The sequence below is a fragment of the Oncorhynchus kisutch genome, linkage group LG5 (genome assembly GCF_002021735.2).
Source record: "Oncorhynchus kisutch isolate 150728-3 linkage group LG5, Okis_V2, whole genome shotgun sequence".
In the NCBI taxonomy this organism is placed as follows: domain Eukaryota; kingdom Metazoa; phylum Chordata; class Actinopteri; order Salmoniformes; family Salmonidae; genus Oncorhynchus; species Oncorhynchus kisutch.
Window position 1 is genome coordinate 54,859,042 of NC_034178.2, and position 12,828 is coordinate 54,871,869.

The 12,828-nt window shown below is 43.4% G+C and overlaps 1 protein-coding gene across 1 annotated transcript; it reads left to right on the forward strand.

The window, feature by feature from the left end:
- Window positions 1–571: 571 nt before the first annotated feature.
- LOC109891279 (green-sensitive opsin-like) lies at window positions 572–12,581 on the forward strand. The gene is made up of 5 exons (XM_031825433.1): window positions 572–1,013; window positions 1,393–1,561; window positions 10,194–10,359; window positions 10,535–10,774; window positions 10,889–12,581. Exons 1-5 carry the CDS (start codon window positions 650–652, stop codon window positions 10,991–10,993), a joined length of 1,044 nt encoding a protein of 347 aa, XP_031681293.1. The 5' UTR covers window positions 572–649; the 3' UTR covers window positions 10,994–12,581.
- Window positions 12,582–12,828: the final 247 nt, after the last annotated feature.

Genomic DNA, 12,828 nt, shown 5'->3' on the forward strand with positions numbered 1-12,828 from the left:
TTTCTCATGTGAAAGGTGCTGATCCTGTAACAGTGTGCTATGGTATCCTACTCAAATGATTTCGAATTTCAGTTTTGTTGCAGATGGTAGCATGAGGTTAACTTTATTTTCAGGTAAAAACAAACAGCAGAGATATTATATATCTCAACATCTTTTCTCACACACACACACACACACACACACACACACACACACACACACACACACACACACACACACACACACACACACACACACACACACACACACACACACACACACACACATTCTCAGTAACAGGCTGTGTTTGTGATGGAGAGAAAGCGACTGCATCAGCTCAATCTGTCAGGCTCTGTGAATAAAACTGGTTTCTATATATAGAACAGAACCCACTCTGAACTGGATCCTTAATAGATATGTTGTTGTGATAAGATCACCTAGGTGTTTATGACAAGACCAATTATCCAAATCTTTCTCAATCAAATCCCCCCCCCCCCCCCGTGGTATTCTCCTTGATCACCAGTTGATCACCAGTTGATCCCTGATGAGGCTGCTTAGACGTGTATATAAACATACCCAGAGCATCCCAAATAATAAAGAAGCCAGAAGACACTAGACTGCAGCTAGAGCAGATTCTCCACTTTTCATCTCAACCACTCCCTGGTTAAAGATGCAGAACGGCACTGAAGGAAACAACTTCTACATCCCCATGTCCAACAGGACTGGACTTGTAAGAAGTCCCTTTGAATACCCTCAGTACTACTTGGCAGATCCATGGCAATTCTATCTGCTTGCTGTCTACATGTTTTTCCTGATCTGTTTTGGATTCCCCATCAACGGTCTGACCCTGTATGTCACAGCCACAAACAAGAAGCTCCAGCAACCTCTAAACTTCATTCTGGTCAACTTGGCTGCAGCTGGAATGATCATGGTAGTCTTTGGATTCACCATTACCTTCCTTACCGCCATCAATGGCTACTTCGTCTTTGGACCTATAGGCTGTGCCATCGAGGGTTTCATGGCTACAATTGGAGGTGAGAGAACATCCAGTAACATACACCCCCACGCAAGACACAACTTCGTATTTTTCTACTAGCACTGACTTTGTTAATAAGTACTGAATTATGGGAAAATGTATTTTCTATGACAGGGATATCTGGTTGTCTCACCTCGTCTCACTGGATAAAAGTGTATTTGTGTAATACAGCCAGACTAAGTCAAATTCTAGTTATTTTGTTGCTATATTTACATAATACCATTATGTCTCAACTAACCGACTGATATTATCAACCAATCCTGGTCTACGAAACATGAATTGTTTGAGATACATACATTGATGGAGATGCTGGGGGAAGTCTCAGCAACCAATTGGACAACAAGATATAACTACTCACTTTCCTTGTCTCATTATAGGTCAGGTTTCTCTGTGGTCTCTGGTGGTGCTGGCCATTGAGAGATACATTGTCGTCTGCAAGCCCATGGGCAGCTTCACATTCACTACCACCCACGCTGGTGCCGGATGTGCATTCACCTGGGTCATGGCAATGACCTGTGCTGCCCCCCCATTGGTTGGCTGGTCTAGGTAACTCAAAACTTTGATTACAGTTTTATTTTATTTTTACAATCGCTAGGACACATTTCTCAATACTTAGGTCATTTTAAAAAAACTCTTCACACAGTGAGCACAACAGCAGTCTATGTGGGCTAAACTGTGGATCATTGTTCATTGCTTTGGCACAAAATGCATTCAATGACTACATCTTTCAAATTTCTATCGTTTGAATCATTTTCTCACTCAGAGTTTTGGTGGTGTTTGTGTCTATGTACCTACAGGCCAATTTGCACAAGTTAACATAATCTTTTCAAAACTGTTAAACTTTAGTAAAAAAACCTAACTTAACATAAAATTGTATAAGACAGCAATTTGCTACATTTCTACAGTAATACCGTATTGAAATATATTCCAAATATATTCCAAAAATGAAATACTATCAAAACAATTAGACCAACCACAGCTGAATCCCATTGTAGCTGAACACCTAACCGGGTGTTAGCCTATCAATTTCATTACCATCTATACAAAAGGGGACATCTTAGGAATAATGCTGTACTGTAATGTAAACATGGACCCAGCCAGAGATAGAGAAGTGGCTGACAGAGTAAGAAGAGAGGGAGAGGGGAGAGGGAGAGGAGTACGTATGCGTGGTGGAAGAAGACTGAGAGGAAGATCAAGAGCTGTAGTCTCAGATGAGATTAGGGCTACTATAATTGATCATGTAATAAATCATGGTCTATGAATGAGAAAGGCTGGTCTGAGAGTGCAGCCAAATCTGCAACGCTCAACAGTGGCATCTATTCTGAGAAATGTCCGGCAAAACAACAGATAAGATGTGCATTCTGCAAGGGCATCTGACTGAACTGCACATTACAGAAGTCAATTGAGCAAAGCCTCCAAATCCACTTGTGCGTAATTGTTTTTGTATTTCTGCTTAGGACCCAACGGTTACCTCCCACAGGCGGGAGAGGTAGGATTTTCACTGCTGTGCAGGAAACTGCAAATGTTGATATGGTCATCAGAAACAAAGGCATACAACTCACAGATTTTCAGAACAGAGTTTTTGCAGACAACATTACATTTGGAAATATTCACAATGTAAGCATAACAAATATTTCTAGAGTCCTGAAACAATATCAAGTCAGTATGAAGCAGTTGTATACTGTCCCCTTTGAGAGGATCTCTGAACGAGTCAAGCAACTCAGAAACCAATATATCCAGGTAAGATGACTATAAAACACAGAACTGGGTTTGAACAAAACACATGATCAAATGTCCCTCCTGGATGCAATGAATGATGGATGCCTGGACATATCTGCAGAAGATTGCCAGGGATGGACCAGGCATGCCAAAATATTCTTTGTGATGTGGCTGAGAACCTGTGGCCAAATGCAGAAGACAGGGTTGACTAGCATTGTTACTTTATCTGCATCGGAGGATGGTGTATATACAAATTCTTGTATTTTGGAATCACTCAATGCCAGAAAATGACATAAAACATATTGAAGCATATTGCATCATGTCTGATTCATTCCTGTAACATATACTGCAGTGGATTCTAAACAGTAGAGAGGTGTCATTCTTGTTTTGTAAAGACATTTTACAAAAGAAAACATTGTGTAATGCTACGTGTTGTTATTTTTTTTTAGGTAATTGTTTTATGAGTGACAAAGTGTGCTTATTGGGTGACAACCTTTGCTATTGTTATGGAAGAATGAGTTGATTTGAGACATGTATGAAGTGTTAGTTTTAGTGCATTTTGGATGTGAAAGTAACTGCTGTGCCAGGCTAAAAGTCGGTTAGGAAAACTGTGTGAAGAGTTTTGACAAAGGGACCTAAGTATTGAGAAAGGGGTCCTAGCGATTGTAAAAAACTGTAATAAGAGGTCTCACAGAGATATACATTGCAAGGGGGTAACTCATCTTGCTCACCACAAATAGCCTTTTCTGTAAACCTTGCCACATCAGCCTTTTTAGTGGAGAGGTGAAATGGGATAATGCCAATTTTAGGCTAGAAATGATTGCATTTTAAGGATAGTGTGAACAGATTTTAAATGTAACCATGTCCAACCAGACCTAATGAGGCCCAATCTTGAGTAGCTTAGAACATGATAGCCAACAAAAGAATGCAGGTGTTAAGGCCAAGTATGTTTAGTTGATGTAGTTCACTGAATCTTATCTGATACCTTAGCATGAACCTAAATATTCTCTCCCATAGGCTAGGCTAGACCTTAGGTCAGTGAGATAGCTTACATGATCTTATCTGACTCAGATCACTTGACTGATGTTGTTACTGCAGCTGAGCTTGTCTGATTGGTAACTTCAAATCATTCTATAGCTAGAGGACTCCTGATATCTCCAGGAGTGATAAGTATCATGTTTTGGTCTTTATCTGTCTAATACTGTCTTCCCAGTAGCCTACTTGGTGTGTGAACTCCTGACTGCTCATCATTTGCAGATAGTTGTTAACACATCAACCAGAATCAAGGGGCAGGGCAATTTGTGGCTTGTTTTTGGTAATCAGTGGCTGTATTGGATGGGGAGTGGTTTCACCTCTACTAAACAATCAGAAATTAGTACAGGGAGGTGTGCTCTGCACCTCTGCTAGGCAATTAGCAATTAGTGTTAGTTCTTCAGTCTCCGCTGGTTTCTCAACAGCAGGTGTAAGTGGCGGTCGTGTCTCAAACTAAGACCATCACCGAAACAAAGACGGTTCTGCTGAGTTGTTCTGCAACGTTCTTCGAGAGAGGAAGGCTCCACACCACTCTGTCACTTGTGTATCTTACCTAGTTATTTACATATCTCCTTTTGCTCTTTTGTAGCTTTGTCAACTATGTGTGTATGTTTTCTAGACTTTAGACTTTACAGACGCTCCCCACCCCTCGGCTGCAATGTTTTGTAATTTCTCCTAAGTGGAGATTTTCTCTTTTCCCCCTCTCTCAATCTGTCCATCTCCTTATTTAAATTCCATGCTGTCAATGTCACTTGTTAATAATGTTAAGCTTGAGTGGACATCTATCACCCACCAGGTGCCCTTGGAGAGTTCCTCATGCTCATTTCTTGATGATGGCTCACTGCTCTTCGTACTTGGCGACTTCAACCTCCCGTCGTCTGACTTAGATTAATTCCTTTCCATCTCTCTCTCCCCTCCTTGCCTCTCTTGCCCCCTCCAGGTCTGTGATCACTACATTGTTTCCTTCTCTGTCTACCTTTCCTCCAATCCTAACTAATATTACTCTACCTAGATGGTAATGCGCCATCGCATTCTTCACTCTCTCTCCTCTTTTACTATATCATCTCCCCCTTCTGCTAAATCATTCTCCCTCCGGTCTCCTGAGTCTGAATCTTCGACTCTACTCTCCTCCCTTTCCACATCCTATAATTTGCACTGTCTCCTTTCTTTCCGACCAGCTCAGCCCTCCCATCCTGCTCCGTGGCCTAGTGACTCGTTACGAGTAAAAAGAGCTTACAGAACAGGGCAGCTGAGCGAAAATGGAGGAAATCTAAACTTCCGGAGGACCTATCATCCTTTCACTCCCTCCTCTGTATCCACTGCTAAAGGCCACATTCTACATTTCAAGCTTCTGTGTCTAACCCTATGAACCTCTTCTCCTCCCTCCTTAATCCTCAATCCCTCCCCCTCTGTCCTCCTTCTCTGCGGACGATTTTATCAATCACTTTGAAAATGGTTGACGACATCCGCTATTCACTCAGCCTATTGAGTCCAGTGGTCTCATTGCCATAGAACTACTCCACGCCTTAACCTCTTTCTCTCCAGATGACATCCTGTGACTAATGAGGTCTGGCCGCCCGACAACCTGCCCACTCAACCCCATCCCTTCCTCCCGTCTCCCTGGAGACCTTCTTCCATTCCTCACTTCCCTCATCAACTCATCCTTGACCACTGGCTGCATCCCCTCTGACTTCAAACTGGCCTGCGTTGGCCTCCCCTCCTCAAGAAACCAACACTTGACTCATCTGACATCAAACTATAGACCTGTATCCCATTCTTTTCTTTCGAAAACACTTGAGCGTGCTGTCTCAAATCACATTTTATTTGTCACATGCGCCGAATACAACAGGTGTTATACAACAACCTTACTGTGAAATGCTCACTTACAAGCCCTTACCAACAATGCAGTTCAAGAAATGGAGTTAAGAAAATAACAATACAGAGGCTATATACAGGGGGCACCAGCACCGAGTCAAGGTGCGGGGTTACAGGTTAGTCGAGGTAATTTGTATATGTAGGTAGGGGTAAAGTGACTAAGCATAGAAAATAAACAGCAAGTAGGAGAGTGTAAAAACAAAGTGGTGGGGTTGGTCAATGGTAATAGTCGGGGTGGCAATTTGATTAATTATTCAGCAGTCTTGTGGCTTGGGGGTTGAAGCTGTTAATGAGCCTTGTGGACATAGACTTGGTGCTCCGATTGTCGTGCGGTAGCTGGGAGAACAGTCTATGACTTGGGTGAGTGGAGTCAAATTCTTCTGGGCCTTCCTCTGACACCGTCAAGTATATAGGTCCTGGATGGTAGGAAGCTTGGCCCCAGTGACGTATTAGGCCGTACGCACTAACCTGTCGTGCCGTCTTCACGACTGTCTTTGTATATTTGGACCATGATAGTTTGGTAATGTGGACACCAAAGAACCTAACTCCCAACCCGCTCCACTACAGCCCTGTCGATGTGAATGTGGGCATATTCGGCCTTCCTTTTCCTGTAGTCCATGATCATCTCCTTTGTCTTGCGCACATTGAGGGAGAGGTTGTTGTCCTGGCACCACACTGCTGTTCTCTGACTTCCTCCTTATAGGCTGTCTAATCGTTGTCGGTGATCAGGCCTCCTGCTGTGTTGCCAACAAACTTAATGATGGTGTTGGAGTTGTGCTTGGCCACACAGTCATGGGTGAACAGGAAGTATAGGAGGGGATTGAGCAGGCACCCCTGAGGGAACCCCAGTCTTGAGGATAAGTGTGGCAGATGTGTCATTGCCTACCCTTACCACCTGGGGGTGGCCCATCAGGAGATCCAGGATCCAGTTGCAGAGGGAGGTGTTTAGTCCCAGGGTCCTTAGCTTAGTGATGAAATTGGTGGGAACTATGGTGTTGAACGCTGAGCTGTAATCAATTAACAGCATTCTGACATAGGTGGTTTTTTGGTCCAGGTGGGAAAGGGCAGTGTGGAGCGCAATTGAGATTGTGGATCTGTTGGGGCAGTATGTGAATTGGAGTGTGTATAAAGCCATCCTTTCAAGGCACTTCTTAGAGACTGACGTGAGTGCACGGGTCGGTAGTCATTTAAGCAGGTTACCTTCACTTTCTTGGGCACAGGGACTATGGTGGTCTGCTTGAAACATGTAGGTCTTACAGACTCGGTCAGGGAGAGGTTGAAATTGTCAGTGAAGACACTTGCCAGTTGGTCCGTGCATGCTTTGAGTACACACCCTGGTAATCCGTCTGGCCCTGTGGCCTTATGAATGTTGACCTGTTTAAAGGTCTTGCTCACACCAGCTACAGAGAGCATGATCACACAGTAGTCCGGAACAGCTGGTGTTCTTATGCGTGCTTCAATGTTGCTTGCCTCGACGCAAGCATAAAAGGCATTTTGCTCATCTGGTAGGCTCACATCACTGGGTAGCTTGCGGCTGTGTTTCCGTATTTAGTCTGTAATTGTTTGCAAGCCCTACCACATCCGATGAGCATCAGGGCCTGTGTAGTAGGATTCAATCTTATTCCTATATTGATGCTTTGCCTGTTTGATGGTTCATCTTATGGCATCCCGCTCCTTGAAACCGCATCCTGTGGTGTCCCGCTCCTTGAAAGTGGCAGCTCTAACCTTTAGCTTGGTGCGGATGTTGCCTGTAATCCATGGCTTCTGGTTGGGATATGTACGGTCACTGTAGGGACAACGTCGGCAACACACTTATTGATGAAGCCGGTGACTGAGGTGGTATGCTCCTCAATGCCATTGGATGAATCCCAGAACATATTCTGTCTGTACTAGCAAAACAATCCTGTAGCTTAGCATCCACGTCATCTGACCACTTCCGTATTGAACGAGTCACTGGTACTTTCTGCTTTAGTTTCTGCTGGTAAGCAGGAATCAGAAGGATAGAATTATGGTCAGATTTGCCAAATGGAGGGTGAGGGAGAGCTTTGTTTACGTCTGTGTGTGGAATAAAGGTCCAGAGTTTTTTTTCTTCCTCTGGTTGCACATGTGACATGCTGGTAGAGATGAGGTTTTCCTGCATTAAAGTCCACGGCCACTAGGAGCACCACTTCTGGATGAGCACCGTCTCTGATCAACTTTCTCGTTACCTTTCTCAGAAGGATTTTCTTGACCCTAACCAGTCAGGCTTCAAGATGGGTCACTCATCTGAGACTGCTCTTCTCTGTGTCACGGAGGCTCTCCGCACTGCCAAAGCTGACTCTTTCTCCTCTGTTCTTTTCCACCTAGATATATCCACTGCCTTCGACACAGTGAACCATCAGATCCTCCTTTCCACCCTAAGGGCTGGGCATCTCAGGCTATGCAGGCCGCCCCTACCAGGTGACGTGGACAGAATCTGTCTACACCACGTACTCTCACTACTGGTGTCCCCCAAGGTTCAGTTCTAGGCCCTCTTGTCTTGTCTCTATGCACCAAGTCACCCGGCTCCGTCATATCCTCACATGGTCACTCCTACCATTGCTATGCAGATGACACTCAACTACTTTAATCCTTCCCCCTTTCTGACACCCAGGTTCATGCTCTACAACATCCGTAAAGTACAACCCTACCTCACACAGGATGCGGAGCAGGTCCTAATCCAGGTACTTGTCCTCTCACGTCTGGACTACTGCAACTCGTTGTTGGCTGGGCTCCCCACTTGTGCCATTGAACCCCTGCATCTTATCCAGAACGCTGCAGCCCACCTGATTTTCAACCTTCCCAGGTTCTCTCATGTCACCCCACTCCTCTGCACACTCCACTGACTTCCAGTCGAAGCTCGCATGCACTACAAGACCATGGTGCTTACCTATGGAAAAGAAAGAGGAACTGCCCCTCCCTACCTTCAGGCTATGCTCAAACCCTACACCTGAGCCACCTCAGGTCTTTTGGCCCTCCCGCCCCTACGGTATGGCAGTTCCGCTCAGCCCAGTCCAAGTTCTTCTGTCCTGGCACCCCAATATTGGAACTAGCTTCTCCCTTCTCCCATTTTCCCGAAAACATCTGAAACCCTACCTCTTCAAACAGTCCAACCCCCCCCCCCCATTCTAAATCTGGCTCTACTGATAGTTACGTTGTTGAGGAAAAATGTACTTTTTATGCCTGTGATATGAGGTTGTCCCACTTAGCCATCTTAAGATTAATGCTCTAACTGTAAGTCGCTCTGGTTAAGAGCATCTGCTAAATGACTAAAATGTAACAGACATTCTGGAGACCACTGTACTCAGAGATAATGGAGCATGGGCCTGAATAGGTCTTCAAACAAAAAGAAATATGAACGTTTTTACGTGGTTTATCCATTCAGCCTTAGTGGAAAGACTAGAAGAAACATGTTGGCTATATCGGCTTAAACCTGTCAATGCATCAGTGCAGCCTTGCTTTAGAACCGGAGACCGTAATGGTCTAATATAGTCTTGAGGCGTGAGTACCACCAGGGTGTGATTACATTGGTGCGAATCGCAACTTCCACTTAAATTTCACTTTGTTGTGCATTGGTTTAAATAGGAGACAAAGTGAAAATTTGAGAGAAGTGGAATTTAGGATTCACCCTCAATGGATAGATAAATTACAAACTGTGTCAACTACCCAGTCTGATTAGTTAATACATAACTGGATGAGAAGTTAAATTAATGGTTTGGTACTGTAGAGAGAGCAGGCAAGCAATCTGCAGACAATTTGCCAACCTTTCCCCACCTCAATAGACTGGAGAAAGGCAAGTCAGTTAAGAACAAATTCTTATTTACAATGACGGCATACCCCGGCCAATCCCGGACGATTCTGGGCCAATTGTTCACCGCCCTATGGGACTCCCATTCACAGCTGCATGTGATGCAGTCTGGATTCAAACTAGGGACTGTAGTGTCGCACTGAGATACAGTGCCTAAGACTGCTGCACCACTTGGAAGCCTCCTGAGTAGCTCTCTACTACAGTACTGTACAGTAGCTCTTTTCAGTCTTGGCCTCAGTTTTCCAGTTATGTTATTCATAACTTAACTGGCACAGTAAACTGACCACTTCTTTCAAATAAGGTGACAGATTATTCTAGATTCAGTTATTTAATTTACACCTGAAGTTAAAATAGTGTATGGTTCTCAAAGATCCGATCAGAGTGGCCAGGAAAGTTTTGGGAAAGATTGTGATCTGATCTGGTGAGATCACACACTGAGGTGGAAGTAGACATTTTGAGTTTGTGTTTAAAGGATGCCGACCATAGCCTCTCAGTATTCTTCCCACTGAGAAAGGGCATCTCATCTGGTTATACTACATACGTATAGATAAACGGCATCCAAGTCAATCTAATTTATACATTTGACAAGTATTGTATTCATAGTAAACTCCTTTCTGAAAGAATATCATTCAAAGACATCATCCAAGGCATAACTTGTGATAACCTTTTATACATTTTAAAGTAAAATATTTGAATAGAGGCTTATTTATTGTCTTTCCCACATAGATATATCCCAGAGGGTATGCAGTGCTCATGTGGACCTGATTACTACACCTTGGCCGAAGGCTTCAACAATGAATCATATGTGATCTACATGTTCTCCTGCCACTTCTGTGTTCCTGTCGTCACCATCTTCTTCACGTACGGAAGCCTTGTCCTCACAGTCAAGGCGGTAAGGCGGTTAATTCTAGTACACTGCTCAGACAGACAGTTTGTCTATCCCTTTTTCCTAAACACAACAAATGAATCACTCGATATTCGGTGGTTGAATGTAGTTGAGATATACTGCCCATACTTTTTTTCAAACAATTATTTGATTTCATGTGTGTTCCCTTGTTTGTTTTCAGGCTGCAGCTTCCCAGCAGGACTCAGCATCTACCCAGAAAGCTGAGAAGGAAGTGACACGTATGTGCTTCCTGATGGTTTGTGGTTTCCTGATTGCCTGGACCCCCTATGCCAGCTTTGCTGCCTGGATCTTCTTCAACAAAGGAGCAGCCTTTACAGCCACAGCCATGGCTATTCCAGCCTTCTTCTCAAAGAGCTCAGCCATCTTCAACCCAGTCATCTATGTGTTGATGAACAAACAGGTTGGTAACATATTTTGATCTCTCTCTTTTGTGCATCAATAAACAATGCTTCATGTTGGGCAAAGTGAAAAATGCTAACAATCTATTTCTCTAATTATCCTTCTCTCTCTACAGTTCCGTAGCTGCATGTTGGCTGCTGTAGGAATTAGTTCAGGAGCTGATGATGAGACTTCTGTGTCAGCAAGCAAGACAGAAGTGTCCTCTGTGGGCCCTGCATAACAACTTCAAAGGATTACATTTTTTACATGGACTGTCATATTTTCAATTAGGTAGATTTATTTTCTAATCAGAAGATGCTCTCTTACGGTACAGTCCTCAAAACATTGCATAATCAAACATAGCCAATTTTTACTCTGCATTTTATGTTGCAGTTTCTTAGACCACCGAAGCACAGGAGAACTTTCACATTGTGATTTTTCATTTTTTCCCAGCAAGGTGAATCCTCAAGAGTTTTCATGATTAACCACTTGAAGGTTTGGTTTTTGCTCCATAGCTTTGGGCACCCGTCTCAGTGAGACACAATTCCCCTCTGAGCATCACCTGCTGTAAAGGACAGCAATACCACTAAAAGGCAAGTCATGCTACTGTGACAGAAAGTGGAATCTTGCCAATTACAGGGGAGGGGGCAGCAGGTAGCGTAGCGGTTAAGAGCCAAAAGGTTGCTGGCTTGAATCCCAGAGCCGACTAGGTGAAAAAACTGTTGATTGAGCAAGGCACTTAACCATAATTTCTACTATATGTCACTCTGGATAAGAGTGTCAGGTAAATGACTAGAATGTAAATGTAATTACGCTTCAAGGCTTCTCCACCCTTTCACAAATCTGCACTTGGTATACTGACTGTCATTCTTTTTCAAAAAAGTGACATGCATACCAAATTAGGACTCTTTTCCATTGCTTCACACAATACCTTCTCTACATAATTGCTTGAGCTTGAGATGGCATAGTGAACTATTCTCATGCTTTTGTCTTGAAGGATTGAGATTGAATTGGTACGAAATGAGGCTACATATACTGAGTGTACAAACATTACAAATATCTTCCTAATATTGAGTTGCTGATTGTGCCCCTACTGTCCCTTCCCCTGCGGGGAATCCAGGAAGAGAGAAGTCTCGAATAAAAAATATGTGGATTGTTGGGAGGTTAAATTGCCTAGGAGCCGACAATCATAATTGTTCTATTTATTACACACTTTTGCCCTCAGAACAGCCTCAATTTGTCAGAGCATGACTCAAGGTGTTGAAAGCCTTCCACAGGGAGGCTGGCCCATGTTGACTCCAATGCTTTCCACAGTTGTTTTAAGTTGGCTGGATGTCCTTTGAGTGTTGTACCATTCTTGATACACATGGGTAACTGCTGAGTGTGAAAATCCCAGTAGCGTTGCAGTTCTTGACACAAACTGGTGTGCCTGGCACCTTGTACCGTACCCTGTTCAAAGGGACTTCAATATGTTGTCTTGCCCATTCACCCGCTGACTGACACACATACACAATCCATGTCTCAATTGTCTCAAGGTTTAAAAATCATTCATTAATATGTCTCCTCCCCTTCATCTACACTGATTAAGTGACATCAATAAGGGATCATAGCTTTCACATGGATTCACCTGGTCAGTCTTTTTCATGGAAAGAGCAGGTGTTCCTGATGTGGCTTTTGTTGGCCACCTTTATGCTATAATTTGCTGAAAACATTTTATAAATACTTATTAATGTTATTTTAGATTAATAAATGCATGCATCAAAAGGTTTTTGTGTCGGTGAATGTTTTTGACTGGATATGTGCAAAAATATAATTATATGAGAATTAATGTTGGGTTGTTTTGATCCCAGTTGGTCACACATGTTAGGCTTTACCAACAATATTAATTGATTTATACACAAGGTGCTACCAAAAAAAGTTGCCATGTCCTATACAAGAGACTGTATCTAGTCCCTGGCTTGTGGTCCTTATTCTTTCTCTACAGTTTCATACACCCTGACCATGTTGTGTGGCAAGAACTCAATGGGTGATGAGGGGGCTTCTTCGGTGTCAACAAGCAATACAGGACTGTCTTCT